Here is a 26,393-nt window from a genome sequence, read left to right on the forward strand (position 1 = left end):
GATGTTCCTGGAGGATTTGTTTTCTGTTGTAGGAGACAGGGTCTTGCTCTGTTGCCCAGGCTGGAGTGCAGTGGCCATCACAGCTCATTGCAGCCTGGACTCAAGGGATCTTCCAGCCTTGGCCTCCTGAATAGCTGGGACTACAAGTGCGCACGGCACCATACCCAGCTAATTTGTTGTTGTTGCTGATTTGGGCTTTTTTGAGACAGGGTCTTGCTCTGTCACCCAGGTTGGAGTGCAATGGCACAATCATGGCTCTCTGCATCCTTGACCTCCTGGGCTCAAGAGATCCTCCCACATCAGTCTCCAGAGTGGCTAGGACCACAGGTACACGCCATCATGACTGGCTAATTTAATTTTTTTGATTTTAGAGACAGGGTCTCGCTATGTTGCTCAGGCTGGTTTTGAACTCCTGGGCTCAAGCGATGCTCCTGCCTCAACCTCTCAAAGTGGTGGGATTACACGCGTGAGCCACCAGGCATAGTGACTGGAGAATTTATGAAAAATACAAATTACTGGACAGCCATGGTGGCCCACACCTGTAATCCCAGCATTTCGGGAGGCTGAGGTGGGCGGATCACCTAAGGTCGGGAGTTTGAGAGCAGCGTGGCCAACATGGTGAAACCCCGTCCCTACTAATAATACAAAATTAGCCAGGCATGGTAGTGCGTGCCTGTAATCACAGCTACTCGGGAGGCTGAGGCAATCGCTTGAACCTGGGAGGCGGAGGTTGCGGTGAGTCAAGATCACGCCATTGCACTCCAGCCTGGGCAACAAGAGTGAAACTCCATCTCAAAAAAATAAATAAATAAAATAAATATACATCCCTGGGGACCACCCCCAGAGTCTCTGATTCAACCATCTAGAGTGGGGCCTCACATCACATTTCTCAGGAGTTCTGAGGTGATGCTGGTGCTGCTAGTTGACTAGTTTCAAGAAACAGTTTTTTTTTCCCTTTGTTTTTAGATAAAGTATTGCTCTGTCACACAGGCTGGAGTGCAATGGCGTGATCTCCGCTCACTGTAATCTCCATCTCCCCAGTTCAAGCGATCCTCCCAAAGTGGCTAGGATTACAGACATGAGCCACCGCGCCTGGCCCATGTCCTGAGGTCTCACCTGCTGTCTGCCAATGACGAAGTAAACAGAATGATGCCCCGGGCAAGGTGGAGAGGGGAGGCCAGGAAAGCGGTGGGGCTCCATGGGTCGTACCTTCAGGCGGTGCTCATTGGCTGTGTGGATGTCCTCATTATTGGAGTTGAGTTTGAAGGTGCCCTGGGCCCACTCCTCAGCCACCTATAGCGGGTAGCAGCAATGCCAGGGGTCAGGTGAGCAGGCATCAGCAGCCAAGAGGGCCCCTGCCCTGGTCCCACCCTCCGTGATGACTGACTGTTCCTGTCCAGGAGTTGAGTCCTGAAAGTGCACCCTGAGAAGGTGCAACTGGGGCCCTGCACACCTTTACCCATGAGCCATATGGGCCACAGGGGTCATTAAAGGATGGAGAGAGGTGGTCATCAAGGCACCCAGTTAAACAGCACATGAGAATATACTTAGTTCAACGTGAAACCACAGACTAGCAACACTGCACTATTTGCTCAGGGATTTGGTGGGAGCCTGTGGCCACAGGGAGGGGGTCTCAGGTGGGGCTTGGGCCACGGCAAGTACCTTGTCTAGGCCATGTAGTATCCGGTCCATCTCGGCCTTGGTGAGAAGCCCTGAGAGCACACCACTGGACTACAGCCTGGGTGACAGAGCAAGACTGCATCTCAAAAAAAAAAAAAAACAAAACAAAACAGGACAAAGTGAGTGATTAAACGTGGCTCTAAGATCTCATCCATGCCCTCAACAGGTATTATTTACCGCATGCTGTGTCAGATATTGCAGAGTACCTTGGAAGCAACAATAAATAGGACTTCCTTCTCTCTCCTGAGCCCACAGTCCTCAAGGCTGCAATGAGCTGTGATCGCACCACTGCACTCCAGCTAGGGCAACAGAGTAAGACCTTGCCTCTACAGAAGAAAAAGAAAACTCAGGTTCCAACTCAGGACTTACTGAATCAGGATCTCAGAATGCAGAGATCTGCCATTTCAAAAAAACTTCCCCTAGAGATTCTGATCAGCCAGGTGTGGGCCAGATGAACTCTAAGCCCCCTTAAACCTTTGACATTCTATGAGTCTATTAAATCAAAGTGCAAAAAACGCTGAGTCCAAACTGAGCAAACAAATCCCATCTCCCTATGTGCAGCCTCCCTGGATTCAGAAAGTCACACTGCCTGGCGAGTAAGCAGGGAGAGAATTCTCATTAACCCAAAGACCATCTTTGAAAACAGACTGGCTGCAGCTGAGTGCGGTGGCCCACACCTGTAACCCCAGCCCTTTGGGAGGTTGAGGCAGGAGGATCGCTTGAGCCCAGGAGTTCGAGATCAGCCTGGGCAACATGGCAAGACCCTGTCTCTATTTTTTCAAGTAAAAAAACAAAATAAAAAATCCCACACTAGCAGCTCATGGTTCTCTCCAGCTGTTCCCATGAGCAGACTTCAGGACAAGGCCAGGCAAAGGTGGGGAAAAATGGGGTGGGGACCCCCAGGTTCACCCTCTTGTCTGCTACATAGTTGGAGTTGGTCACAAAGGTCACAGGCCGGGAAGGGTCCAAGGCTTTGGTGTGAGCGATCACCATCCTGTCCACAAAAGGCAGAAGGCACAGGTTCCGTCAGTCCAGGAAGGGCTCAGACACCCTCCCATCCTTTCTGTCCCATCTTCCCCCATCAGAACACAACACGGGGCCAGGCACGATGGCTCATACCTTTCATCTCAGCACTTTGGGAGGCCGAAAGAGGGTAGATCACTTGAGGTCGGGGGTTGAAGATCAGCGTGGCCAACATGGCAAAACCCCGTCTCTATTACAAATACAAAAATTAGCCGGTCATGGTGGCACGTCTGTATCACCAGATACTCGGAAGCTGAGGCACGAGACTCTCTTGAACCCGGGACATGGAGGCTGCAGTGAGCCGAGATCACGCCACTGCACTCTAGCCTGCTCCACAGAAGAAGACCCTGTCTCAAACAAACAAACAAACAAAAAGAAAAAAAACATGCAGCCACTGCTTTCTTCCCTAACTTGAGATGTATTTTACATAAGGGCACATGATCCTCTAGTCCTAGACCGAGCTCTCTAACATCACTCTTTCTCCCCCTGCCTCCGAATCCTATCCCCCCAGAGGAGCAGCCACCCTTCCAGGCACACAGAGCTGAGGTCAGTGGGCTGGACACTGCCAAAAATGAGGTTGACTACCTGAAACAGCTCTTGAACACAGGAATGGATGGGTGCAGATTCAGGAGGGATATTTATTAATGCATCAAGCAAACAGGGAGTGCAGGCTGGGAGGTAGGCATGGGGCTTGGTGCGAGGTGCTCAGTAGTGGCTCAAATCGAAGGCCACAGGTCCTGGGCAGTGGGAATGGAGAAACATGCACAGAGAAATGGTGCAAGTGCCGGGCAAGGTGGCTCACGCCTAGAATCCCAGCACTTCAGGAGGCTTACTAGAGACCAGGAGTTCGAGACCAGCCTGGGCAACATAGCAAGACCGTTTCTACAACAAATGTATAAATTAGGGTGGGGCATGGTGGCTCACACCTATAATCCCAGCACTTTGGGAGGCCAAGGCAGGTAGATCACGAGGTCAAGAGTTCAAGACCAGACTGGCCAACATGGTGAAACCCCATCTCTACAAAAAAATACAAGAAAAAAACAACTGGCTGGGCCTGGTAGCACCTGCCCGTAATCCTAGTTACTCGGGAGGCTGAGGCAAGAGAATTGCTTGAACCCAGGAGGTAGAGGTTGCAGTGAGTCGAGATTGCACCACTGCTCTCCAGTCTGGGCAACAGAGCAAGAAACTTTTTCTCAGTGGGAAAAAAATAAATTTAAACTTAGCCTGGCATGGTGGCACACATCTGTGGTCCCAGCTCTTTGGGAGGTTGAGGGGGAGGATAGCTTAAGCCCAGGAGGTTGAGGTGGCAACAAGCCATGACTGCACCACTGCACTCCATCCTGGGCAACAGAGCAAGACTCTGACTCTGAAAAAGAAACAATGAAAGAAATGTTGCAAATGGAAATGACAAGTGGTGGCAGGAATTGGGCTCTGCAAGACAATAAACATAACTTGGACTGGAGAGTCAGGGACAGCCTCTTAGAAGAAACAGCCTTTATGCCAGGTCAAGTTAACCAGGAGGGATAAACGGAAGAAAAACCCAACAGAGGGACGAGCCTGTGGTCAGAGCTTCCAGCACCCGCCCCAGGCCTCCACAGTTATTTTTTTTTTAGAGACAGGGTCTCATTCTGTAGCCCAGGCTGGAGTACAACCTCCCCTTCCTGGTTTTAAGTGATTCTCCTGCTTCAGCCTCCCGAGTAGCTGGGATTACAGGCGCACACCACCATGCCCGGCTTATCTTTGTATTTTTAGCAGAGATGGGGTTTCACTATCTGTTGGTCAGGCTGGTCTTGAACTCCTGACCTCAAGTGATCCACCCACCTTGGCCTCCCAAAGTGCTGGGATTACAGACATGAGCCATCATGTTCGGCCTAGACTGTTGTTGAAGCCTCTTTTCCTCTTCTCTTTCCTAAGTTCATTTCTTCTTTTACACCCTCCCCCCATCATTGCTCTGCCCATTCAAAGCTGGCTGTGGCTGGCACAGGACAGAACAGAACCCCCTATTCTCAAGTTCCAAACCCACACTCTCCAACAGCCAGGCTTGAAGATGGGAAGCTTCAAAGGCTTGTGACAGCCCGGCTGAACCACTCCAGCCTGGACAGCTCCCTTCAATTCCTGCCCCTGGGAAAACAGGCAACAGGCATCTCCTGAAAAGGCTGCTGATGTCGGCCTTGAAGGGGAGGTAGACCCCTCATGCTCTAGCGCATTGACCCCATTTACCCACTGTAGACACAGGGGATATGGGGAGGGTGGGGGGCAGGTCAGGGCATGAGGAGGGGCCCTGCTATTGGGCACTCCCTCACATAAACTACAGCATGGAGCTCAGGGGCCTGCCAGTCAGACGGGAAGAATGGCATCCCAATGGGGTAGATCAGGCCACCTATCCCCCTACACAGGGCACAGCCCCCAGGGCAGGGCAGGGCCCCCCACAGTCCCACCCCAGGAGAAAGGCTGTTCAGCAGCCATGCCCACCCACCCGCCCTGCCTGCTCCTGGCTGCACTGACCACGATGGCATAGGAGCGGGCACCGCCAAGCCTCAGCACCACTCTTGTGCGCAGGTCCTGGGTTCATTGCTCCGGCAGGGTCACCTCCTGTTCATACTACACCTGGCTGACAAAATGCCGCAGCCGCCAGTCCTGGCCAATGTCGTTGAAGCTGGAAGGAACCGGCATGTCCAGGGTGGGGCCCGACTGTGGAAAGAAGGGCCAGTCTCAGCCGGGCGCGGTGGCTCAAGCCTGTAATCCCAGCACTTTGGGAGGCCGAGACGGGCGGATCACGAGGTCAGGAGATCGAGACCATCCTGGCTAACACGGTGAAACCCCGTCTCTACTAAGAAATACAAAAAAATAGCCGGGCGAGGTGGCGGGCGCCTGTAGTCCCAGCTACTCGGGAGGCTGAGGCCGGAGAATGGCGAGAACCTGGGAGGCGGAGCTTGCAGTGAGCTGAGATCCGGCCACCGCACTCCAGCCTGGGCTACAGAGCGAGACTCCGTCTCAAAAAAAAAAAAAAAAAAAAAAAAAGAAGGGCCAGTCTCAGCTCCTAGGCCCCCAAAGGGATCCGGGACCAGTGTGCTGCACAGCTGTGCCCCCAGGCCTAGCGCAAGCCCTGACACATAGCAGGGAATCTTAGCAAAACAGACAGATAACTTGCTGAGGACAGGTCAACTGTCAGGGCGGTTTGTGCACCTGGGCCAGTGGGGCCAGGAGTCCATCCTCGGAGTGGATGGGGCCCAATATCTCTCGAGACACGAGTGAGCCCAGGGCCACATCCCAGCTCGAGGCAAGAAGATTTAGACTGGTGACTAAGAGGTAGATGACCCACTGCCTCTCACAGGGAGGAAGACTGGTTGGGGGGTTTGAGGGGGCTTTCCTTAGGACACTGAGTGGGGCGCACACTAGCACCCAGTTCTCTCCTCTCTTCCTCCTGTACTAAATGCCACAAAGTCAGAAAAAGAGGATGCAGACCAGGCAAAAGTGGCCCAGACCTTACCGGGTCCCACTTCTCTCCTGGCCACATCCAAGTCAGGAGGGGAACAGGGGTGGCGTCCTTGGCCTGTCACATCCTGTCCTGTATCTGAACCTTGAAAACCAAAGGACCTTCCTGCCTTGGCAGAGCTGACCTCAGGACATCTAAACTGTCCCCTCCTCCCGATCCCTGGGCCCAGCTCTGTGCAGCGCCTGCCGCTCTGGCCCCCCAGTGTCTGGGTGGCTCATGCCTGTAATCAGCGCTTTGGAAGGTTAACGTGGGAGGATGGCTTGAGGCCAGGAGTTCGAGACCAGCCTGGGCAACATAGTGAGACTCTATATCTTAAAAAAAAAAAAAGTTATTATTATTATTTTTAAGACAAGAGTCTCACTCTGTCACCAAGGCTGGAGTGCAGTGGGGTGATCTCAGCTCACTGCAACCTCTGCCTCCTGGGTTCAAGTGATTCTCCTGGCTTAGCTTCCCAAGTAGCTGGAATTACAGGTATGCACCACCACACCCGGCTAGTTTTTATATTTTCAGTGGAGATGGGGTTTCACCATGTTGGCCAGGCTGGTCTTGAACTCCTGGCCTCAGGTGATTTACCCGTCTCAGCCTCCCAAAGTGCTGGCATTACAGGCGTGCGCCACCAAGCACGGGTACATTTTTTTCTTTTCTTTCTTTTTTTTTTTTTTTGAGACAAGAGTCTCACTCTGTAGCCCAGGCTGGAGTGCAGTGGCGCGATCTCTGCTCACTGCAAGCTCCGCCTCCCGGGTTCATGCCATTCTCCTACCTCAGCCTCCCGAGTAGCTGAAACTACAGGCCCCGCCACCACACCCGGCTAATTTTCTTTTTTTCTTTTTTTTTTTTCCTTTTTTTCCTTTTTTTTTTTTTTTTTTGAGACGGAGTCTCGCTTTGTCGCCCAGGCTGGAGTGCAGTGGCCGGATCTCAGCTCACTGCAAGCTCCGCCTCCCGGGTTTACGCCATTCTCCTGCCTCAGCCTCCCGCGTAGCTGGGACTACAGGCGCCCACCACCTCGCCTGGCTAGTTTTTTGTATTTTTAGTAGAGACGGGGTTTCACCATATTAGCCAGGATGGTCTCGATCTCCTGACCTCGTGATCCGCCCGTCTCGGCCTCCCAAAGGGGTTTCACCGTGTTAGCCAGGATGGTCTCAATCTCCTGACCTCGTGATCCGCCCGTCTCGGCCTCCCAAAGTGCTGGGATTACAGGTGTGAGCCACTGCGACCGGCCTCGACTTTTTTTTTTTAATTAGCCAGGGATGGTGGCTCCAGCTAACTTGCAAGGCTGGGGTGGGAGGATCGCCTGAGCTCAGAAGTTAGGATTGCACCACTGCGCTCCAACATGGGTACCCGACAGGGCCAAACCCAGTCTCAAAAAATTTTTTTAAATTAAAAATAAACACTAAAAAGATAGATACTGCCCGGGCTCAGCCTTCGCCCACGGAGGGGACTCTGCAGAAGCGTTTCCTCCTCCTCCTCGGCCATCCTGGGTCCCCCCGTCCACCTGTCCCCCAACCCGGCGCACCCAAGCCCGTTGACCTTTAACCTCCTCCGGGCTCCCAGCTCCGGACGCCCAGGTGAAGGAGCCTGCCGGGGGGCCCGGGCTCCTCCACTCCCGCCCCCGGGCTTCCGGGGACCTCCCGGCCCTGCCCCAAGCACGCACCTCTCGCAAGGGACACCGATAACACCGCTCCTAGAAACCACCGCACCTGATGTCGAAGAAGTCGGCGCCGAAGCTCCAGAGGCCTCCAGCTCCTTGCGCTCCGCAACGGCCTCTCTCGGGGGTATAACATTCAGCCCTGCAGCGCCAGGGCGCAGCCCCACAAGAGCGGCCCGAGCGCCTACCAGGTGTCAGGCAGCCCCACAGACCACACTTTCTACTCCTCCCTGGGCCGCCGTCTACGGGTCTAAGAGCAGCGCGGGAGGAGCCCTGCATCTCGCGCGACGTGACGCGCGACGTGACGCGCCGCGACGCGCCTGAGGCCATGCTCGCCATCTTTGTTGAGGGCGACTGCCAGGCCTTGAGGGGCTGGGCGGGGCCAGGCGCTACAGAGTGGAGTGGGTGGTTGGGAACCCAGGGCTAGGCCCTTCAAGCAGGACCCTCACCCTCAGCCCCAGCCAAGAAGGGTGAAGTCTGCTCCCCACCTCGGCCCAGTCCTGACGATCCAGGGCTGCAGGCCAGGACAGAACCCCTGAGATAGGCTGGATTCCCCTCTTTCTTCAAGAAGCACTTCCATTGGCTTTCCCCAGCCAGACTCCGAGCAGGCTCCAGCAGAGCCTCTTCTATGCCTGTTGGACGCAGCCTCTTGGAGGGATGCACGTCCTTGGGATGCGGCCCGTAGCCTTGACCCTGGGCCTCTGGGGCCCTGATCCTAACCCGGGGGCCAAGAGCTCCCTCTTGGCATTGCAGGCACGTAAGGATGCAGGGAGAGGGCCTGGCGCAGTGGCTCACGCCTGTAACCAGCACTTTGGGAACCCGAGCGAAGCGGATCACTTGAGGCCAGGAGTTCAAGAGCAGCCTGAACAAAATGTGGAAACCCCGTTTCTACTACAAAAAAAGAAAAGAAAAGAAAAGAAAAAAAATGGCCGTGGTGGTGGGTGCCTGTAATTCCAGCTACTAGGGAGGCTGAGGCTGGAGAATCGCTTGAATACGGGAGGCGAAGGTTTCAGTGAACCGAGATCGCACCACTGCACTCCAGCTCTGGGCGAAAGAACGAGACTCTGTCACAAAAAAAAAAAAAAAAAAAAAAATTGCAGGGAGAGGGTTTCCTGCGAGACCCTACCCTACTCCAGTAGGGAAGGCACCGTGTGGAAGAGGGTAGAGGAGGAGATCTGGAGACGGCAAAGGAGACATAGGTTTATGGAGGGGACTTTCATACAGGGAAGGTGCCGTGGCCATGGCTGGACATGAGAAGCACTACCATTTGTAAAATGCATGCAACTTACATAACATTTTCACCTAGCATCCTCTACCCATTACTGGTGGTAGGTGTCCAAGTTCCTGGTGATGAATCCGTACACATCTGCAACTACCTCAATTCTTGCCTCCTCAGAAGAAAGAATCAGACTGAGGGTCATAAGGCAGAAACCCAAATGGAGGCAAGTTGCAGAGCAGGAGTAAAAGTTTGTTAAAACGTAGGCCGGGCACAGTGGTTCAAGCCTGTAATCCCAGCACTTCAGGAGGCTGAGCCGGGTGGATTACCTGAGGTCAGGAGTTTGAGAACAGCCTGGCCAACATGGTGAAACCCTATCTCTACTAAAAATACAAAAATTAGCTGGACGTGGTGGTCAGCGCCTGTAATCCCAGCTACTTGGGAGGCTGAGGCAGGAGAATCACTTGAACTTGGAAGGCAGAGGTAGCATGAGCTGAGATCGCACCACTGTACTCAAGCCTGGGCTAAAGAGTGAGACAGCATCTCAAAAAAAAAAAAAAAGAAAAAAAAGTTTATTAAAAAACTTTAGAACAGGAAGGATAGGAAAGAGAGAAAGTAAAACTTGGAAGAGGGCCAAGTGGGCGACCAGAGAAACCAAGTGCCCAGCTTAACCTCTTGACTCAGGGTTTCATAGGTTGGCATTCTTCCTGGATCTTGCCACTCCTGATTCCTTAGCTTGGGGCTCTGAACACACATTTTTCTTAGACCATAAAGTCATTCTCAGGGTCCACATTAGTTACGGATGTCAGGTGCCTCTGCCATAAAGAGGGGGCGCTCAGGTCCTAGGAACCTGGCCTGGACACAATTGTTTGTACGATTACTCCCCCACTCCCTTTTTTAATGCTCACCAAATCAACCTTCTGAAAATGGACCTTAATACTGGAAATGGAGTCTTGCTCTATTGCCTAGGCTGTAGTACAGTGGCACACTGCAGCCTCTGCCTCCTGGGTTCAAGCAATTTCTCAGCCTCCCAAGTAGCTGGGACTACAAATGTGCACCACCACACCTGGCTAATTTTGTAGGTTTTTTTTTTTTTTTTTTTTTTTTAAGAGTTGGGGCTTCACCATGTTGGCCAGGCTGGTCTTGAACTCCTGACCTCAAGTGATCTGCCTGCCTCGGCCTTTGAAAAGTACTGGGATTATAGGCCTCTCCAAAGTGCTGGGATTACGGGACCCACCGGCCCATATGGAAAGATTTTTAAAGTCAGGGAGGCTGAGGTTACAGGCAAAGTCATCAATCAATCCATAAAATGGTTTGGCCCCAAAAGGCGGGATATCTTGAAGCATCTTGGCCAGTCTGGTCTCAAAGTCCTGACCTCAGGTGATCCACCTGCCTCAGCTTTCCAAAGTGCTAGGATTACAGGCGTAAGCCACCATGCCTGTAAAAATTAGCCAGGTTTGGTGGAATGTGCCTGCAATCCCAGCTACTTAGGAGTCTGAGACAGGAGTACTACTTGAACGTGGAAGGCAGAGGTTTGCAATGAGCTGATGTTGCACCATTGCACTCCAGCCTGGGCAACAAGAGTGAAACTCGGTCTCAAAACAAAACAAAACAAAACAAAACAAAAAAGGCATAAGTGACCATTCCCCCAGATGTACATTGTGTATTTGGTGAAAGCCTGATCAAAGTCCGGGTGCAGTGACTTGTGCCTATAATTCCAGCACTTTGGGAGGCCAAGGCAGGTGGATCACGTGAGGTCAGGAGTTCGAGACCAGCCTGGCCAAGGTGGTGAAACCCCATCTCGACTAAAAATACAAAAATTATCCAGGCTTGGTGGCAACCACCTGTAATCCTGGCTGAGGCAGAAGAATTGCCTGAACCTGGGCAGTGGATGTTGCAGTGAGCTGAGATTGCACCACTGCACTCCAGCCTGGGCAACAGAGCCGGACTCCATCTCAAAAAAACAAAACAAAACAAAACAAAAACACAAATGAACAAAAAAACAATTTATGGCTTCACTAGAGGCTGACCAACTGATCCCCATTTCCTATCCCACCAGCCATAATGACAATTTTAATAAGACAAGAGACTCTAGTAACTTTCTCCTGATAAACACCAACTGACCATGCACTAGTTCTGGCTGAATGACAGAAATTACACATCTGCATGCCTTTGTGTACTGAAAAGACCTTTTGACAGATAAAATCTAACTGTACATTTAAATATTAAGTTTGCATCCCGAAATGAACATGGATCCTGTATTACATGCATATTAATTGATTCAATACACCTGTGTCAGGACCGCCTTCATGAATATTCACAGCTCCTCCTATAACCTTTTAAATATGTGTAACCATTCTGCTGTCAGATCACTATAGAAGCTGCGGATACAACTGACAGTGCAGAGCTTAATTAATCAATTTAATAATTAAGATTGAATGCTGGCTGGGACGATGGTTCACGCCTGTAATCCCAGCACTTTGGGAGGCTGAGGTAGGCAGATCATATGAGACCAAGAGTTCGAGACCAGCCTGGCCAACATGGTGGAACCCTGTCTCTACTAAAAATTAAAAATAACTTAGCCAGGTGTGGTGGTGCACACCTGTAACCCCACCTACTCGGGAGGCTGAGGCATGAGAATTGCTTGCACCCAGGAGGCAGAGGTTGCAGTGAGCCGAGATCACATCACTACACTTCCGCCTGGGTCACAGAATGAGACTCTGTCTCAAAAAAAAAAAAAAGAAAAAAGAAAAAAAGAAAAAAAAAAGAAAAGTGGCCCAGCTGCATTCCCTGCCCCTTGCATAGAAGTGGACCATACCTCTGAATATCTTCCTAGAGCCTCTTCTATCAACTTTAGTGATAGTTGGATGCTTTTCCCTCCCTTGGATGTGGCCGTCCTCCCTTCCTGAGTATTCAGCTTTAGAAAGGGGCATCCTGGCATCCTAGTTTACCCTCTTTTTTGAGCTGCAGCATTTGGTGGCTAAGAAAGGACAAGCATCCAGGGAATCACCTGTGGCTAATCAGGCAGGACCTGCCCTAGAGCGAGGTGTGTCTGGATCTCACTAAGAGCTGATCATACTGTGCTGGATGCGAGAGACCCATGGTATCCATGGAGGGATCTTGCACTAAATTATTGCAGCTTTGTCCAGATTTTATGCAGGGCCTGGATGGAGTTGAGATCTAGCCAATATTTCTCTATGTGAAAAAAATAGGAAGGACTGAACCATATCTACCTTCCTAGGATATATGTGCTTTCAAATAAATACAGAAATAAAAATTGCCTGGTATAGTGGCCCACACCTTTAATCCCAGCACTTTGGGAAGCTGAATTGGGGGCATCGCTTGAGCCCATGAGTTCGAGACCAGCCTGGGCAACACAGTGGGATCGTCTCTACAAAAAATTCAAAAATTAGGCACACGTGATGGTGTGAGCCTGTAGTCCCAGCTTCTTGGTAAGCTGAAACAGGGGCATGGTGTGTGCCCAGGAGGTTGAGGCTGCAGTGAGCTGTGATTGTGCTACTGCATTCCAGCCTGGGTCACAGAGCGAGACCCGGTCTCAAAAATAAATAAATAAATAAGGTCAAAGAGTAAATACACAAAATCTGCAGATAAATGAGTAAAGCACTTTTATTCAGTCTTATTTATTTGTTTATTTATTTATTTAGAGAAAGAGTCTCACTCTGTTGCCCAGGCTGGAGGGCAGTGGTGTGATATCAGCTCACTGCAACCTCTGCCTCCCAAGTTCAAGCAGTTCTTCTGCCTCAACCTCCCGAGTAGCTGGGATTACAGGCGTATGCCACCACACCCAGCTACATCCAGCCTTATAATTAAGGATTAAAATGGTTCACCCTCACATAAAATCTGCCACCTCTGCCAGCAAGACTAATTATAAAATTCATCAGCCTCGTGATTGAGCTGTTGTGTATCCATCAAGGGCAAGACACCCACAAATCATAAGCTACTATTTGACATAGCAGGTGGGTGAGAGAAATGATTGCCTCCTTGTCATTTTTCAGCCAGTGATCAACATGGCATGATACTGCACTCACATTGTTAGGCCATGGCCATGGTGCAGGTGATAATAGCTAGTGGGGAGTGCTCCTCTCTCTCAGGTGCAGATGGAATGCAGAGGAAATAGTGAGGGCAAAGTGTGTGCAACATTTGGAGAATGGAGCTGTCTATCATAAGGCACTATTATGTGGACCATTCCTTCTTTAACAAACATTTATAATGAATTTTGGCTATGTACCAGGCACAGTTCTAGATACCAGGGATAGAGCAGAGAAGCAAACAAATTCCCAGCTTTTTTTTTTTTTTTTTTCCCCAACACATTCCCTACTTTTACGGAGCATACATTCCAGTTGGAGGAGAGAGGACCAGAAATAGATAAATGTATGCTGTGCAGCAGAGATGCTTGGTAAGGGAAAGGGGAGGGGGTGTGACTGGGAGATGACCAGTTTGGATAAGTTGTCCAGGAAGATGTTTCTACTTTGGTAGAGACTGAACAGAGCAAAAGAGAGCAGAAGTCAAGAAGACAGCGGAGGGGAGAGTTTCCGAGGGAGCTGTGAGTACCTAAGGCCTGAGGTTGGAGCACATTTGGTGTATTTGAGCAACAGCAAGGAGGAAGCCACGTGCCTGTAGTGCAGGGAGGGAAGCAGAGAGAGGTGGGAAGGGGCCAGGTCATGAAGGGTTTTGTGGGTCATTTAGGATGCTGACTTTCACTGAGTGAGATGGGAACCGTTGGAGGGGCTGAGCAGAGAAGCGCAGGATCTGACTTAGGTTTTACACAGATACCCCAGTTCCTCTGGTGAGAACACGGTAAGGGAGAAAGTGACGTCAGCTGGCGGCTCATGATATCCAGGCAAGAGATGCTGGTGGCTTGAACCAGAGTGGTCGTGGTAGGGGTATGAAAAGTGGAGGGCTTGTGAATAAATTTTAAAAGTAGAGCAGACAGGATCTGTTGACAGATTATTTGAAGTGTGAGAGATAGAAAGGAGCCATAGATGACCCTAAGATTTTTAGCCTGAGCAACTGGAAGAATAGAGCTCTCACGGAGGCTCTGGGGGGAATGCAGCTGGAGGGAGGGAGGAACAAAGGGCTGGGCCACCAGCAACTCACAGAAGCCAAGCTATACAATTGGAGAGTATTTATTGATGAACATGCTTACTTGTTTGAATGAAGTGGAGCTTGCAAACTGGTGGCTCAGGAGCCAAATCTGGCTGGCCAATCTGTTTGGTTTGGTTCTCACAATATTTATTAAACAATGAAATTAGTTGTTGATGTTTAAAACTCTAGGGAGTTTATATCAAAATCTGGATTTACGGCATCTTTTGGAAAAGTGAAAGATATGGCAGTGCTGGGTGGTGATGAATAACAGTGCGGCTCTTCGGTAAAGTGTGCCGTGCTCAGTCCCCTACTCTCTCATTGTCTTACAGCCAACTGCTATCCTGTCTGTGCCCTGATTTCCTCATTTGAAAATAGGAGTAAGAGTAGTTCCTACCTCCTGGGGCTGTAAGGAAAATTAACAGAGATAACTTATGAGTAGCACTCAAATAGCATTCAGAAATGTGAGCTATTATTGTTATTGCTGTTATTATTGATATTGTTGTTATTATTACCTTGCCAGGCTTTGAGTTTGCGTGAGAATTTTAGAAAGCTGGAAGATGATACTAACAGGGGTTGAGAGGTGAGTGAAGTTTCCCTTAATCAATAATGGCACCAAACCAGAAAGCAGGAGAGATGGAAGCACAGCTCACAGACACTTAGAAAATTGCGATCAGCCCCACGAATCAGAGTTAATTTCTCTTCTGCAGAGCTGGGACCAGCGGCCTGGATCACCCAGTGACTCATCTAATAGCCCTGTGAGTTTGCCCAGCTTGCAGCATCACAAATTACACTTGCAGCCTCCTTATCAGGCAAGCTAGGAAATTAAACCTAAATGGCTACAGTGTTGCTAAGTAATATGGTTGCAACACAGACACCTGAAGCTGAGACCATCACAGGCCCATTAAAGCATCATTTCCCACTGTGGCTAATGAGGTCCGAATCCTTTGAAGGAAACCTGCTGTTCTTTTTTAAGGTCAGAAAGTGGAGTAACTCGGTTAGAAGCAAGAGACAGAATTTCCCTTCCTAGATGCTAGGGGTTTGTGTGTTTATGGGCATATATTGGAGCTCTATGGTCTCATGGCTAAGTGGTGGGGGTGAGGGAGATCAGAGACAGCCATCCTCCCTTCCTGGACTCCTTGACCCTGAGCCGGGAGGGGCCTGGCCAACGGCATCAGGTGGTGTTAGCCAAATGCCTATTGGCTTCAATTTGGGAGGCTTCTTAGGAATATGGGGCAGAAGGGGATGATGGTATTTTTGGTATTTTCTTCCTCAGGACAGTGTTTTCTTTAGGGGGCTTTTCCGTTTCTACAACAAAGTCCTAGAACCATTAATGGGGCTCCTGGACCCCGGGATGCTTGGGCAGCTAAGCTAGACCTGGAAGTGGACTTCATTTTCCCGTTTCTTTCCAGTCAGACCAACCATGTCCATTTCAGAGTTTGGTTCCTCATAGACCTGGAAAGATTAGAGCCTGGGCACAACCCCAGCAAGTAAGGCAGTGGCTGTATGTGGCCCCCTGACTTCACTCAGGTAGGGACTGAGCATGCGTGTCACCAGCCCCGTGTGGCTCTTCTGAAGCTCCACAGCTGTGCTTGCAGTTAGCTGTTTAGTAAGTCAACACACTGGGGCTGTGTGGTCAGGGGTTGGGGGACTGGGGCCCATGGGTCTGCCCCAGCTCCCCTCTCTGAAAGGATATTCTCTACCTTCTCTGCTCTGGGCTCCTGAGACGGATTGGGAGAGTATTACCTCCCCCCGCCCACCTTTAATTAGTATCTTTCATCACATCTTCTCCACAATGCTGACGGTTATTTTTCAAGACTCATTCAAGTGGGTTGGGCCTCACATAACTTCTGCATGGTGATCCGAGTATGGGGCTTACTGGCAGCCTGGAGGACAGTGACTGCAGTACAGTGGGCGCGTTTGCCCCATCCAGGTCTGAGCAAGCCCTGAGCTTCATCTGCTGGGAGCTCTTGATAATCTGGCCTAGCTAGTTCCAGTCTTCATGAAAAGAAGAATGTGGAGGAGAATTCCAGAGCTGCTTTCTGGCATTCATTGTGTGATGGGAGACATGGCTGTCCCCAAAGGGGACAAGGACTTTTAGATTGGGGACATTTCTAAGTCAAACTCTACATAATCAAGTGCCTTCTTTGCATTTTGTGAGCTTGCTGCAGGCTTGGACCTCTCTCCCTAAGGAAGAGCTGTGCTCTGCTGGAACTGGATGGACATCTGGGGACTCACAGGCTGGCCACTGCTCTGACTGTATTTCCTACATCCCCACACACCATCCTCACAGGGAAGATGACACATGACATGCCATGAAACACTTGACCAAACACAGGTCAAAGCTACCAACACATCCCATTCTGTAGTACCTTGCAAATCTCGTGTAGCTGTGAGCTATGATTCATTTCATGTAGGTGTACTGGGGTGCTTGGGTCCTAGTGGTTACTTTTCATACCATTATTTTTACCAAGTGTTTTCTCTCCTAAACTCAATGAAAAGCTGTATGATTTCTATCCCCTCTACCACTATTTCCATTCAAGGAAGGAAATGCTGGCCAGATTTAGAGAGTGCCCCTTTCATTTCTTTGGAGGGCCATCATTTGCTTCGTTGCATATGTACTTTTCCTTGGTTGGTTCTTTAAAATAAATTTTTTTTTCTAGCAATCTTCCTGTCTCAACCTCCCAAGTAGCTGGGACCACAGTCGTGCGCAACCACACCTGGCTAATTTTTTAAATTTTTTGTAGAGATAAGGTCTCTCACTATGTTACCCAGGCTGGTCTCCAACTCCTGGGCATAAGTAGTCCTCCTGCCTTGGCTTCCCAAAGCCTTGGATTACAGGTGTAATCCATGTCTGGCTTAAAATTTTTTGTTAAAAACAAAGACATAAACACACACACTAGCCCAGGCCTACACAGGATCTGTGTGTAACTAGAGCAGGAGACCCTTCTACCTGAGAACTTTTGTCTTTGCTGTGTGATCTTTGGCAGGTTATTTAAGCTCTCCAGGCCTTAGTTCTCATTTGTAAGATGAGATAATAATAGCATCAATCTCAAGGAATTGTGTGAAGGTTAATTAATACATTTTTAAAAAGAGAAAACACTCAAAGGGTATTAACTATTATGATAAGAGTAGCAATGACCATGCATATTGGACTTCATAGATGGAGGAAGCCCAGGCTTGATGGACAGCTTCCCTGTTTCCCAGAAACATTTTAACAAATCTATCAAATTCCCATTCTCCACCTAGGTGGCCTTGCCAGGGACGTGGTGACAAGTATAAAGGGGAGGAGCGATGGTTCTTCAGGAAGGTGCTGATGGAAGGATAACCAGGCCTGTGCTTTTATGAAATAGCAAGCCAAAATGGGGAACTTGACCTAGAGAATTTGATTAATCTCTTCGACTACATCAAAGGCAGCAGTGAAGCAACTTATCTCGTGTGATGCCAATAACTAAAAGAGTGTGTGCTGTCCTCCAACTGCCACTTACCAGCTGTATAAAAAGGGCCAGTTACTTAATCTCTCTGAGCCTTAGTTTCCTCATCTGTCAATGGGAATGATACTATTTTATAGGGTTGTTGTGGTTTTTAATCAGGTGGTATCTGTAGAATGCCTAACAAATTTTTGGAACCAGGTGAAGGCTCAGTAAAAGCCAATCATTATGCTCATTATTATGTTTATTATAAATGCTTTTTTTTTTTTTTTGAGACGAAGTCTTGCTCTTGTCCCCCAGGCTGAAGTGTGATGGTGCAGTCTTGGCTCACTGCAACCTCCTCTTCCTGGGTTCAAGTGATTCTCCTGCCTCAGCCTCCCAAGTAACTGGGATTACAGGTGCCTGCCACCAAGCATGGCTAATTTTTGTATTTTTAGTAGAGATAGGGTTTCACCATGTTGGCCAGACTGGTCTCAAACTGCTGATCTCAGATGATCCATCTGCCTTGGCCTCCCAAAGTGTTGGGATTACAGGCATGAGCCGCCACACCCAGCCTATAAATGCTCTTATTACGAGCTACCTTACAGCTTATGATTTACAACTGAGGAAGCAAGTTATTTCATGGCAGGACTTGTCCTGTGATAGTTCTCTTCCTCATCATGAAGATGTCAACAGCACTCATCGGGATTCCCCCACCTCTGGCCTGGGCGGTTGCCCATGTGAAGATTGGGAGAAGGTGATGCCCACCTGGTTGCACAAGAGCTGGGTCTAAGTCATCCTGTCTCTGTGTGTATCTACAGCCCTAGGAACGGCTCATGGCTCATGCTTCTATTGCATGACCAGGGATTCTGAGGATGGTTTAGGTGTCCAGACTCAAACCTTCCTTGTCATTACCTCCTTCCTAGCTTTTTCCCTCTACCTAACAATTCTTCTTTCTCAGGTTCTCTTGAATGTGTCCCTCTTTTCTAGAGACAGTTGCGTCTTCCTACCTGCCTGCAGCCTCCTCTGGCTTTGCCCTCTTCTGCACCCTCCCTGAAATTGTTTTTGTCTCTCCAGCCCCAGTTCCTCATTCCTCAGATGACAGCACCCAGACTTTCATATGGGGATGGATAAGTTAGGAATGCATTCAGCTGCAAATAAGAAAGCTGACGCAGAGTGGCTGCAACATAAGGATTTATTTCATTCACATAGCACTAAGTCTGAAGATAGGTGGTTGCCTGCTTTGATTCAGCCTTTCTATCCTCATGCTCGCAGCTCCAGGCATCACATCAGCACTCAAAGCAGGATGAAGGAATGGAAGAAGGAAGCACAATTTGCATTTGTTCTTTTTTTTTTTTTAATGAGAAAAGCCAAAGTTTTTCCAGTTGCCCCCAGCATACTTCCATTTATATCTCATTAGCTAGAGCTGTGTTAAGATTCTCTCTAGCTGCAAAGGAGATGAGGAAGGCTAGCATTTCATTTTTCTAGCCTCCAAAATGGAGATAAAGAGAAAAGGAGCTCGAGGGTGTGGGGTTATGCAGCCAATGCTGTCTACTATAGAAAACTTCTCCCCAGTCTCAGCACATGCGGCAGACTTGACCCCCACTCCAGGCATGTCACTGATGACCAATCAGAGCATGATATCGCTCTTGCCACAGGGATTGTTTCATGAAAGGGCATGTGACTAAGCTAGGGAAATTAAGAGATGATGAGACTCAATTCCAGGACTTCAGTTGAGACTATTGGGAAAGAGATCTTTTGTTTGGGTTTAAGCATAGCATAAACTGCTGAGATCCTCAGGCTACCCCTTAAAGAAAGCTGACCTGAGATGGTTCCAACCTAGAGGAAAGCAAGGCTGAGAGACAAGGAGCAGTGCTGATGACATGGATGGAATTCCTGGATCCAACTGTACCTGATGCCCCCAGGAACTTTCATGTATGTGAGCCAGTAAATTTTCCTTTTTACTTAAGCCAATTGGAGTTCAATGTCTATCAGTTCAAGTAAAAGAATCTTGGATAATACGTGCCCTTGGAGGCTCTGCTTGAGGTACCAACACCATCTGGTTTTGTTTATGTGTTTACGTATCAAGATCTCTCACCAGATGCATGCTCTGCTGGCAGGGGTCATCTTTGTATCCCAAGGCCCCCCACATTGGACGTGACACATGACAGGTTCGCAGTAAAGGCTTCATTAATGAATGAGCCATGTTTCTCCTCTGCCCTCCATGGCTGCCTTATAAATCCAGGCTCTGTCATCTGGCACTCAAGGACTTCCATCATCCAGCCTCCATAATGTCCTCCCATTATTCCTCTCGATGAAAAACACTGCTGCTGAATTTACCTTTTTTTTTTTTTTTTTTTTAAACAGTGGCTTTTCTCCATCTGTACATCTCTTCATGCTGGTCTCTCCGCCTGGAACACGGCTTTCTCCATCTTCATCTTTCAAAACTCTATATATTCAAGACATAACTCAAATGTTGCTTCTCCCAAGGAGCCTTCTTTGATCATCTCAAGTCATAACACCTGCAGCTCTCGCTGATATACATGAGACACCTGTCACGTCGCCCTGTGGCGGTTGATGTGTCAAGATCTTTTTTTTTTTTTTTTTTTTTTTTTTTTTTTGAGACGGAGTCTCACTCTGTCCCCCTTGCTGGAGTGCAGTGGCCGGATCTCAGCTCACTGCAAGCTCCGCCTCCCGGGTTCAGGCCATTCTCCTGCCTCAGCCTCCCGAGTAGCTGGGACTACAGGCGCCCGCCACCTCGCCCGGCTAGTTTTTTTTTGTATTTTTTAGTAGAGACGGGGTTTCACTGTGTTAGCCAGGATGGTCTCGATCTCCTGACCTCGTGATCCACCCGTCTCGGCCTCCCAAAGTGCTGGGATTACAGGCTTGAGCCACCGCGCCCGGCCGATGTGTCAAGATCTTATCTTCCCAATTAAACCATTAGCTTTGTGCCTCTTCCAGCACCTAGCAGGGTGCCATTCACATTGTGGGGCTCAGGAGACATAGATTGCTGGAAAAACCTGGTTTGGAATGAATTTCTGTCTCAGCCCTGGAGAGGGTTTTTCTTTTCCTGACCACATTTTATTAAAGCTATTTTTCCTACTAAATTTTTTCCCACAAATGTGTTGAGGTATAATTGATTTAAGGTGTGCAATTGGATGAATTGTGAGATATGTATACACCTGTAAAGCCGCCCCACAATCGAGAGAGTGAACATGTTCTTCACCCCTGAGTGGTGCCCACGCCCCTTTGTCATCTCTACCTCCCTTTCCCCGACAAACTCCAAAACAGATCAGCTTCCTGTCACGACAGTTGAATGTGTATTTTCTAAAATCATATGTTGATGGAGTTGTATGGTTTGTATTTTTTTGTCTGCCTTCTTTCACTCAAGAGAATGACTTTGAGATTCATCTGTTGTTGTGTATATCAACAGTTTGTTCTGTTTCACTGCTGAATCGTGCTCCCTGTCATGAATATGCCACTATCTATCAGTTCATCTGTGGACATTTGGGTTGTTTGGGTCCAGTTTGGGGATTTTACAAATAAAGTTGCTATGAACATTTGTGTATAACTCATTATATGAACACATGCCTTCATTTATCCTGACAAATATCTAGGAGTGGAATGGCTGGATCAAAGGGTAGGCATCTATTGAATTTTTAAGCTCTTTTATGTGGTGGTACCATTTTACATTCCCACTGGTTCTAGTTCTACATACTCTCTTGCCACATTTTCATTTCTTCCCCATATATCAAAATTAGTGCTTTTCAAACTTTAAAAAATTTGGGTTTGTTTTTGAGACAGGGTCTTGATCTATCATCCAGGCTGGAATGCAGTGGCATGATCTCAGCTCACTGAAGCCTCCACCTTCCAGGCTCAAGGGTTCTCCCACCTCAGTCTCTGGAGTAGCTGGGACTACAGGTGTGCACACCACCATCCCTGGCTAATTTTTGTATTTTTAGTAGCGATGGGGTTTTGTCATGTTTCCCAGGTTGATTTCAAACTCCTGGCCTCAAGAGATTTGTCTGTCTTGGCCTCCCAATATCTTTTGTTTTGTTTTGTTTTTTAAGAAGCAGAAACCTTAAAAAAAAAAAAAAAAAGGCCATCCCTAGACCCCTAGTGAGTAAAGCGTGTAAGGAGACAGATGCTTTGGCCAAAGGGTTGTAGGAGGTGTGTGGCGCCTGAGGCCCTGGGTCACCTCTTCCGGCCCTGGGGTCCTAAGAACACATACATGTAGAACACCCGCTCTAGGTGATAAACGTGAGTCAGATTGGACTTTCACTTACGTTCTGGGCCACAGCACCTGCCAGCCATGCTGAGAACCTCACCAGGGCCTCCAAAATAAAGAGCCTTGGAGGCGGCTCGGACACAGCAGCCTGGACTATGGGGTGGTATTTCTCGCTGGATGGAAAAGGTTTTTCAGGATATAAATACTACCTTTCCACCACCATGACTTGTCAAACTTCCTCCATCTCCAAGACAAATATCAGAAACTGCATGACTCCAGATACCAGGAACAAAGAAACAAATTGGGAACACTGTGGGCAAAAAAAAAAAAAAAAAAAAAAAAAAAAAAGATTTTAATAAAGATTCAGCCAGCTCCATGCATAGATCCTGACACACTGCTTACTGTGATCTTGACAGTGATGCTGGGCAAGAATAAATAGACTGTGAGGCCATTCATATTCCTGGCACTGATGAGCCCACTGCAGCCTAAATGATGGCTGACTATAGACAGGGACCCTTTCAGGGGCTGCTCCAGCAGACCTCTGGCCTCAGACTCTTGGCCTCTGCAGGCTTTGGGACCCTGAAGCTGAGGTTTCTCACTGGCCTGCAGTGAGCCTGAGAAAAGCAGATTCACGGGCCCTCAGCCTTCATTCGCACTCCTGTGCCAGAACCTGAAGAGCTGTGTTTTCACGTTGCTGTGTGTTTCTTCCTCCTCCTCATTCTGCTTTTATTATAGAAAACTTTAAACATATACAAAAGTAGACAGGATAGTAAAATGAACCCTATACACCCACAGCCCGGCTTCAACAGTTACCCATAGATGGCCAATCTTGTTGCATCTCTACTCCTACTCACTGTCCCCAGTATTATTTTGAATCAAATCCCAGACATTAAATTATTTCATCCATAGACAGGTCCCCCAATCTAAAACATAAGGGAGCCTTTTTAAAGACAAAACCATAATATTATTATCCCACCTAAAAATGAGCAATAATTTCTTTCTGGCCCATAGTGGAGAGTGAGGACCATGGCCTAAGCTCTCTCAACCAAAGAGTAGGTCACTTCTTCCGGTAGTGGGAGCTACGCCTGACACGTGTCGCAAGACAGTGTGCATTTTTGAAGGAGGGTGTGCATTTTTAAAGGAGGGTGTGCATTTTAAAGGAGGGTGTGCATTTTTAAAGGAGGGTGTGCATTTTTGAAAGAAGCCAGCAGGAGTTCTACTTCTGGAAATCCAAGCTCATAAGAGAAAAACAGCACCAAGTTGAGCTGACCACTTGTGTTGCAAAGGGGGCCTCGGGTCCTAGGCAGGACCATTATCTAGAATCTTGTCATCCACGCCTTCTATTTGTTTTTAAAGCCAACTTTGCATTTTAACCTAACGGGTTCAGGGAAGCCACTGTCAAGTTCCCTATAGAGTAGTTCCTGGGGGCTTACCAGTATGAGGTCACCCTGGGCAGTCTTTGAATATCCAGTCAGACCCCCTGGGTTTGATGTGTGTCTCTGCAGTTTATATACTGTGCATTAGGAAGTGGACACTTGCTGTCATTGGCTGGCAGGGGTGTTTTTTGAGATGACAGTAGATGACATGCTGATAAACTGGATGCTGAGAGTGTGTGGTGATGCAGGTCACCCATCTTCCCCTGCCTGCCTGTGCCCACTGTCTATCCAGGGGCCCATCCAGATGGTTTTCCAGGCCCTACCTTCATCCCAAGAGCTGGATTCATGGTTTCTTGTAGGTGCCAAACAGGAACCAGCTGGGCTTTTCAGCACACAGAGCCCCCCGATGCTGGTGGGTAGAGCAGGCCCTCTTGAGGCTCTTGCTCCAGCTGCCCCCCTTGGAGAACCCTCTGCAGTGTGCATGAGGCACTCCTGGGCTGTCTTCTAGCCCTTGCTCCTGAAGGCACCATTTCCCACACATCCCAGGCTCCCTGGAATTGAGATGCTGTGGTCGTGGTCTTGGCTGACCAGGTGTCCCTTGATTCCAGTAAGGAGCAGGGACATGGGAAAAGCTTTGCTGGTGGAGGAAGCTGCATAAGGGAGCAGTGGGATGCCAAGGTCTCCTATTGCTGTCCATCCTCAGGGCTGAAGGCTGCTCAGTAGGAAGTCACCTAAAGTGCTGGGATTACAGGTGTGAGCCACTGCACCCAGCATTTTTTTTTTTTTTTGAGACAGAGACTCATTCTGTTGTCCAGGCTGGAGTGCAGTAGTGCAATCTCGGCTCACTGCAACGTCCACCTCCCAGGTTCAAGTGATTCTCCTGCCTCAGCCTCCTGAGTAGCTGGGATTACAGGTGTCCGCCACCACATATGGCTAAGTTTTTGTATTTTTAGTAGAGAAGTGGTTTTGCCATGTGGGCCAGGCTGGTCTCAGGCTCCTGGCCTCAAGTGATTCACCCACCTCAGCCTCCCGAAATGCTGGGATTGCAGGTATGAGCCACTGCGCCTGGCCAAGTTTTACTGTTCTTAGTGTGCAGATATTTTACTTCCTTGGTTAGATTTATTCTTAAGCATTTTATTTTTCAGCATTATTCACAATAGCCAAGATATGGAAACAATCTAAGTGCCCATCAACAAGGTACACAATAAAATACTATAAAGCTTTTAAAAAGAATGAAATCCTGTCATGTGTAAAACATGAATGAAACCGTAGGACATTATGCTAAGAGAAATAGACCAGGCACAGAAGGACAAATACTGTATAATCTCACTTACATGTGGTAACTAAAAGTCTCACAGAAATAGAGAGTAGACAGGTGGTGAGTGGAGGAAAGTAGGGAGACAGAGGGATGGGGAAACAGAAAATATTGATCAAACGGTACAAAGTTGTAGTTAGACTGGAGGAATAAGCTTCAGTGATCTATTGCATTGCATGGTGTCCATAGTTAATAATAAGCCACTATATATTTCAAAATTGCTAAAATGGGGAGTGGGGTGGAGCAAGATGGCTGAATAGAATCTCTCATCAATCATTCCCCTACATAAACACCAAATTAAACAATTATCCATGCAAAAAAGCACCTTCGTAAGAACGAAAAATCAGGTGAGCAATCTCAGTACCTGGTTTTAATATTATATCAAGAAAAGAGGCACTGAAGATTGCAGTAAAGAGAGTCTTGCATAGCCTATACCATCTGACATTCATCCCCCAGCAGCACCATACTGAACAGAGAGAGAATCTGGGTGCTTTGGGGAGGGAGAGTGAAGTGATTATGGGACTTTGCATTGGAACTCAGTGACTGCCCTGTCACAGTGGAACACAACACAGGACAGAATTCTGCTAGTGCCCACAAAGGGAGCATTTTTTTTTTTTTTTTTTTAGATGGAGTCTTGCTCTTTCAACCAGGCTGGAGTGCAGTGGCATGATCTCCCGCTTACTGCACCCTCCACTTCCCAGATTCAAGTGATTCTCCTGTCTCAGCCTCTCGAGTAGCTGGGACTACAGCTGCACAACATCATGCTCAGCTAATTTTTGTATTTTTAGTTGAGACAGGGTTTCACCACATTGGTCAGGCTGGTCTCGAACTCCTGACCTCAGGTGATCTGCCCGCCTTGGCCTCCCAAAGTGCTGGGACTACAGGTGTGAGCCACCACTCCTGGCCAAAGGGAGCATTTAACCTAGCTCCCACTAAAGAGGAATCTCCCATGCCAGAGACAGATAGGAACTTCAGTTCCAGCTGCCTCCACCACTAGTTAATTAAAGTGCCCTGAGGTCCTGAATAAATTTGAAAGGCAGTCAGACCACAAGGTCTGCAGGTCTGCAGTCCTTGGGCAAATTCAGGTACTGAACTTGCTCAGAGCCAGTGGAATGGGAATGCGCATGACCCAATGAGATACCAGTTTTGGTGGCCAAGAAGTGCTTGTATCACACCTCCCCCAACTCCAGGCAGTGCAGCTCAAAGAGAGACTCCCTCCACTTGTGGGAAAGAGAAGGAAGATTAGAAGAGAACTGTGTCTTACAACTTGAGTAGCAGCTCAACCACAGGAAAATACACCACTAAACTGATTCCTGAAGCCCCCAATTCAAGGCCCTACTTCCTGGACATTTCTAGACTCACTCTGGGACAGAAGGGAACTTGCTGCACTGAAGAGACGGACCCAGCCCGGCAGGACTCACCACCTGCTGACTAAAGAGCCCTTGGGCCTTAAACATCAGTAGTAGCAAGGCAGTAGTTGCCATGGGCCTTGGGCAGGACCTAGTACTTTGCTGGCTTCACATGTGACCCAGCACAGTAGCAGCTGTGGTGTTCACAGGAGCAACTATGTCACCCCTCCCTCACTCCAAGTAACCTAGTACAGACAGACAGACTCCTTCAGTTTGGGAGAAAGCGAGAAAACAGTTTGAGAGATTCTGCCTAATAGTCCAAGGAATCCTCCCAGATATTATCCAAGACCACTGAGGCAGTATGAGTCTGCTAGAATCACAGTGCTACTTGGCTTAGGGTACTCCCTAGTAAATTCCCTTTGAATACTTAGAAAACCTTCTCAAGAAGAACAGGCACAACTGAGCCCAGATGGCAAAGACTACAATAAATATCTAACTCTTCAATGCCCAGACATAGATGAACAATGACAAGCATCAAGACCATCCCAGAAA

The 26,393-nt window shown here is 48.6% G+C and overlaps 1 protein-coding gene across 50 annotated transcripts in view; it reads right to left on the reverse strand.

Annotated features, from left to right (window-relative positions):
• LOC106995512 (argininosuccinate lyase-like) overlaps positions 1-26,393 on the reverse strand; it is a 101,277-nt gene that overhangs the window by 33,004 nt on the left and 41,880 nt on the right. For 6 of the 50 annotated variants that reach the window (XR_013415293.1, XR_013415272.1, XR_013415270.1 and 3 more), the window contains exons 4-10: positions 7,897-22,111; positions 5,209-5,394; positions 2,800-3,050; positions 2,590-2,674; positions 1,887-2,006; positions 1,663-1,756; positions 1,117-1,293 (exon numbers count right to left, since the gene is read on the reverse strand). Coding sequence is in view for 9 of the 50 variants with exons in the window: in XM_077996673.1 (XP_077852799.1) it covers positions 1,117-1,293; positions 1,663-1,692 (207 nt within the window). In the remaining 41 variants the exon portion in view is untranslated. Of the gene's footprint in view, positions 1-1,116; positions 1,294-1,662; positions 1,763-1,886; positions 2,675-2,799; positions 3,051-5,208; positions 5,395-7,850; positions 22,112-26,393 lie in introns of all 50 variants that reach the window. The other 44 variants (XR_013415287.1, XR_013415282.1, XR_013415286.1 and 41 more) reach the window with 23 other exon arrangements.

This window comes from Macaca mulatta, chromosome 3 (assembly GCF_049350105.2).
Source record: "Macaca mulatta isolate MMU2019108-1 chromosome 3, T2T-MMU8v2.0, whole genome shotgun sequence".
NCBI classification, from domain to species: Eukaryota; Metazoa; Chordata; class Mammalia; order Primates; family Cercopithecidae; genus Macaca; species Macaca mulatta.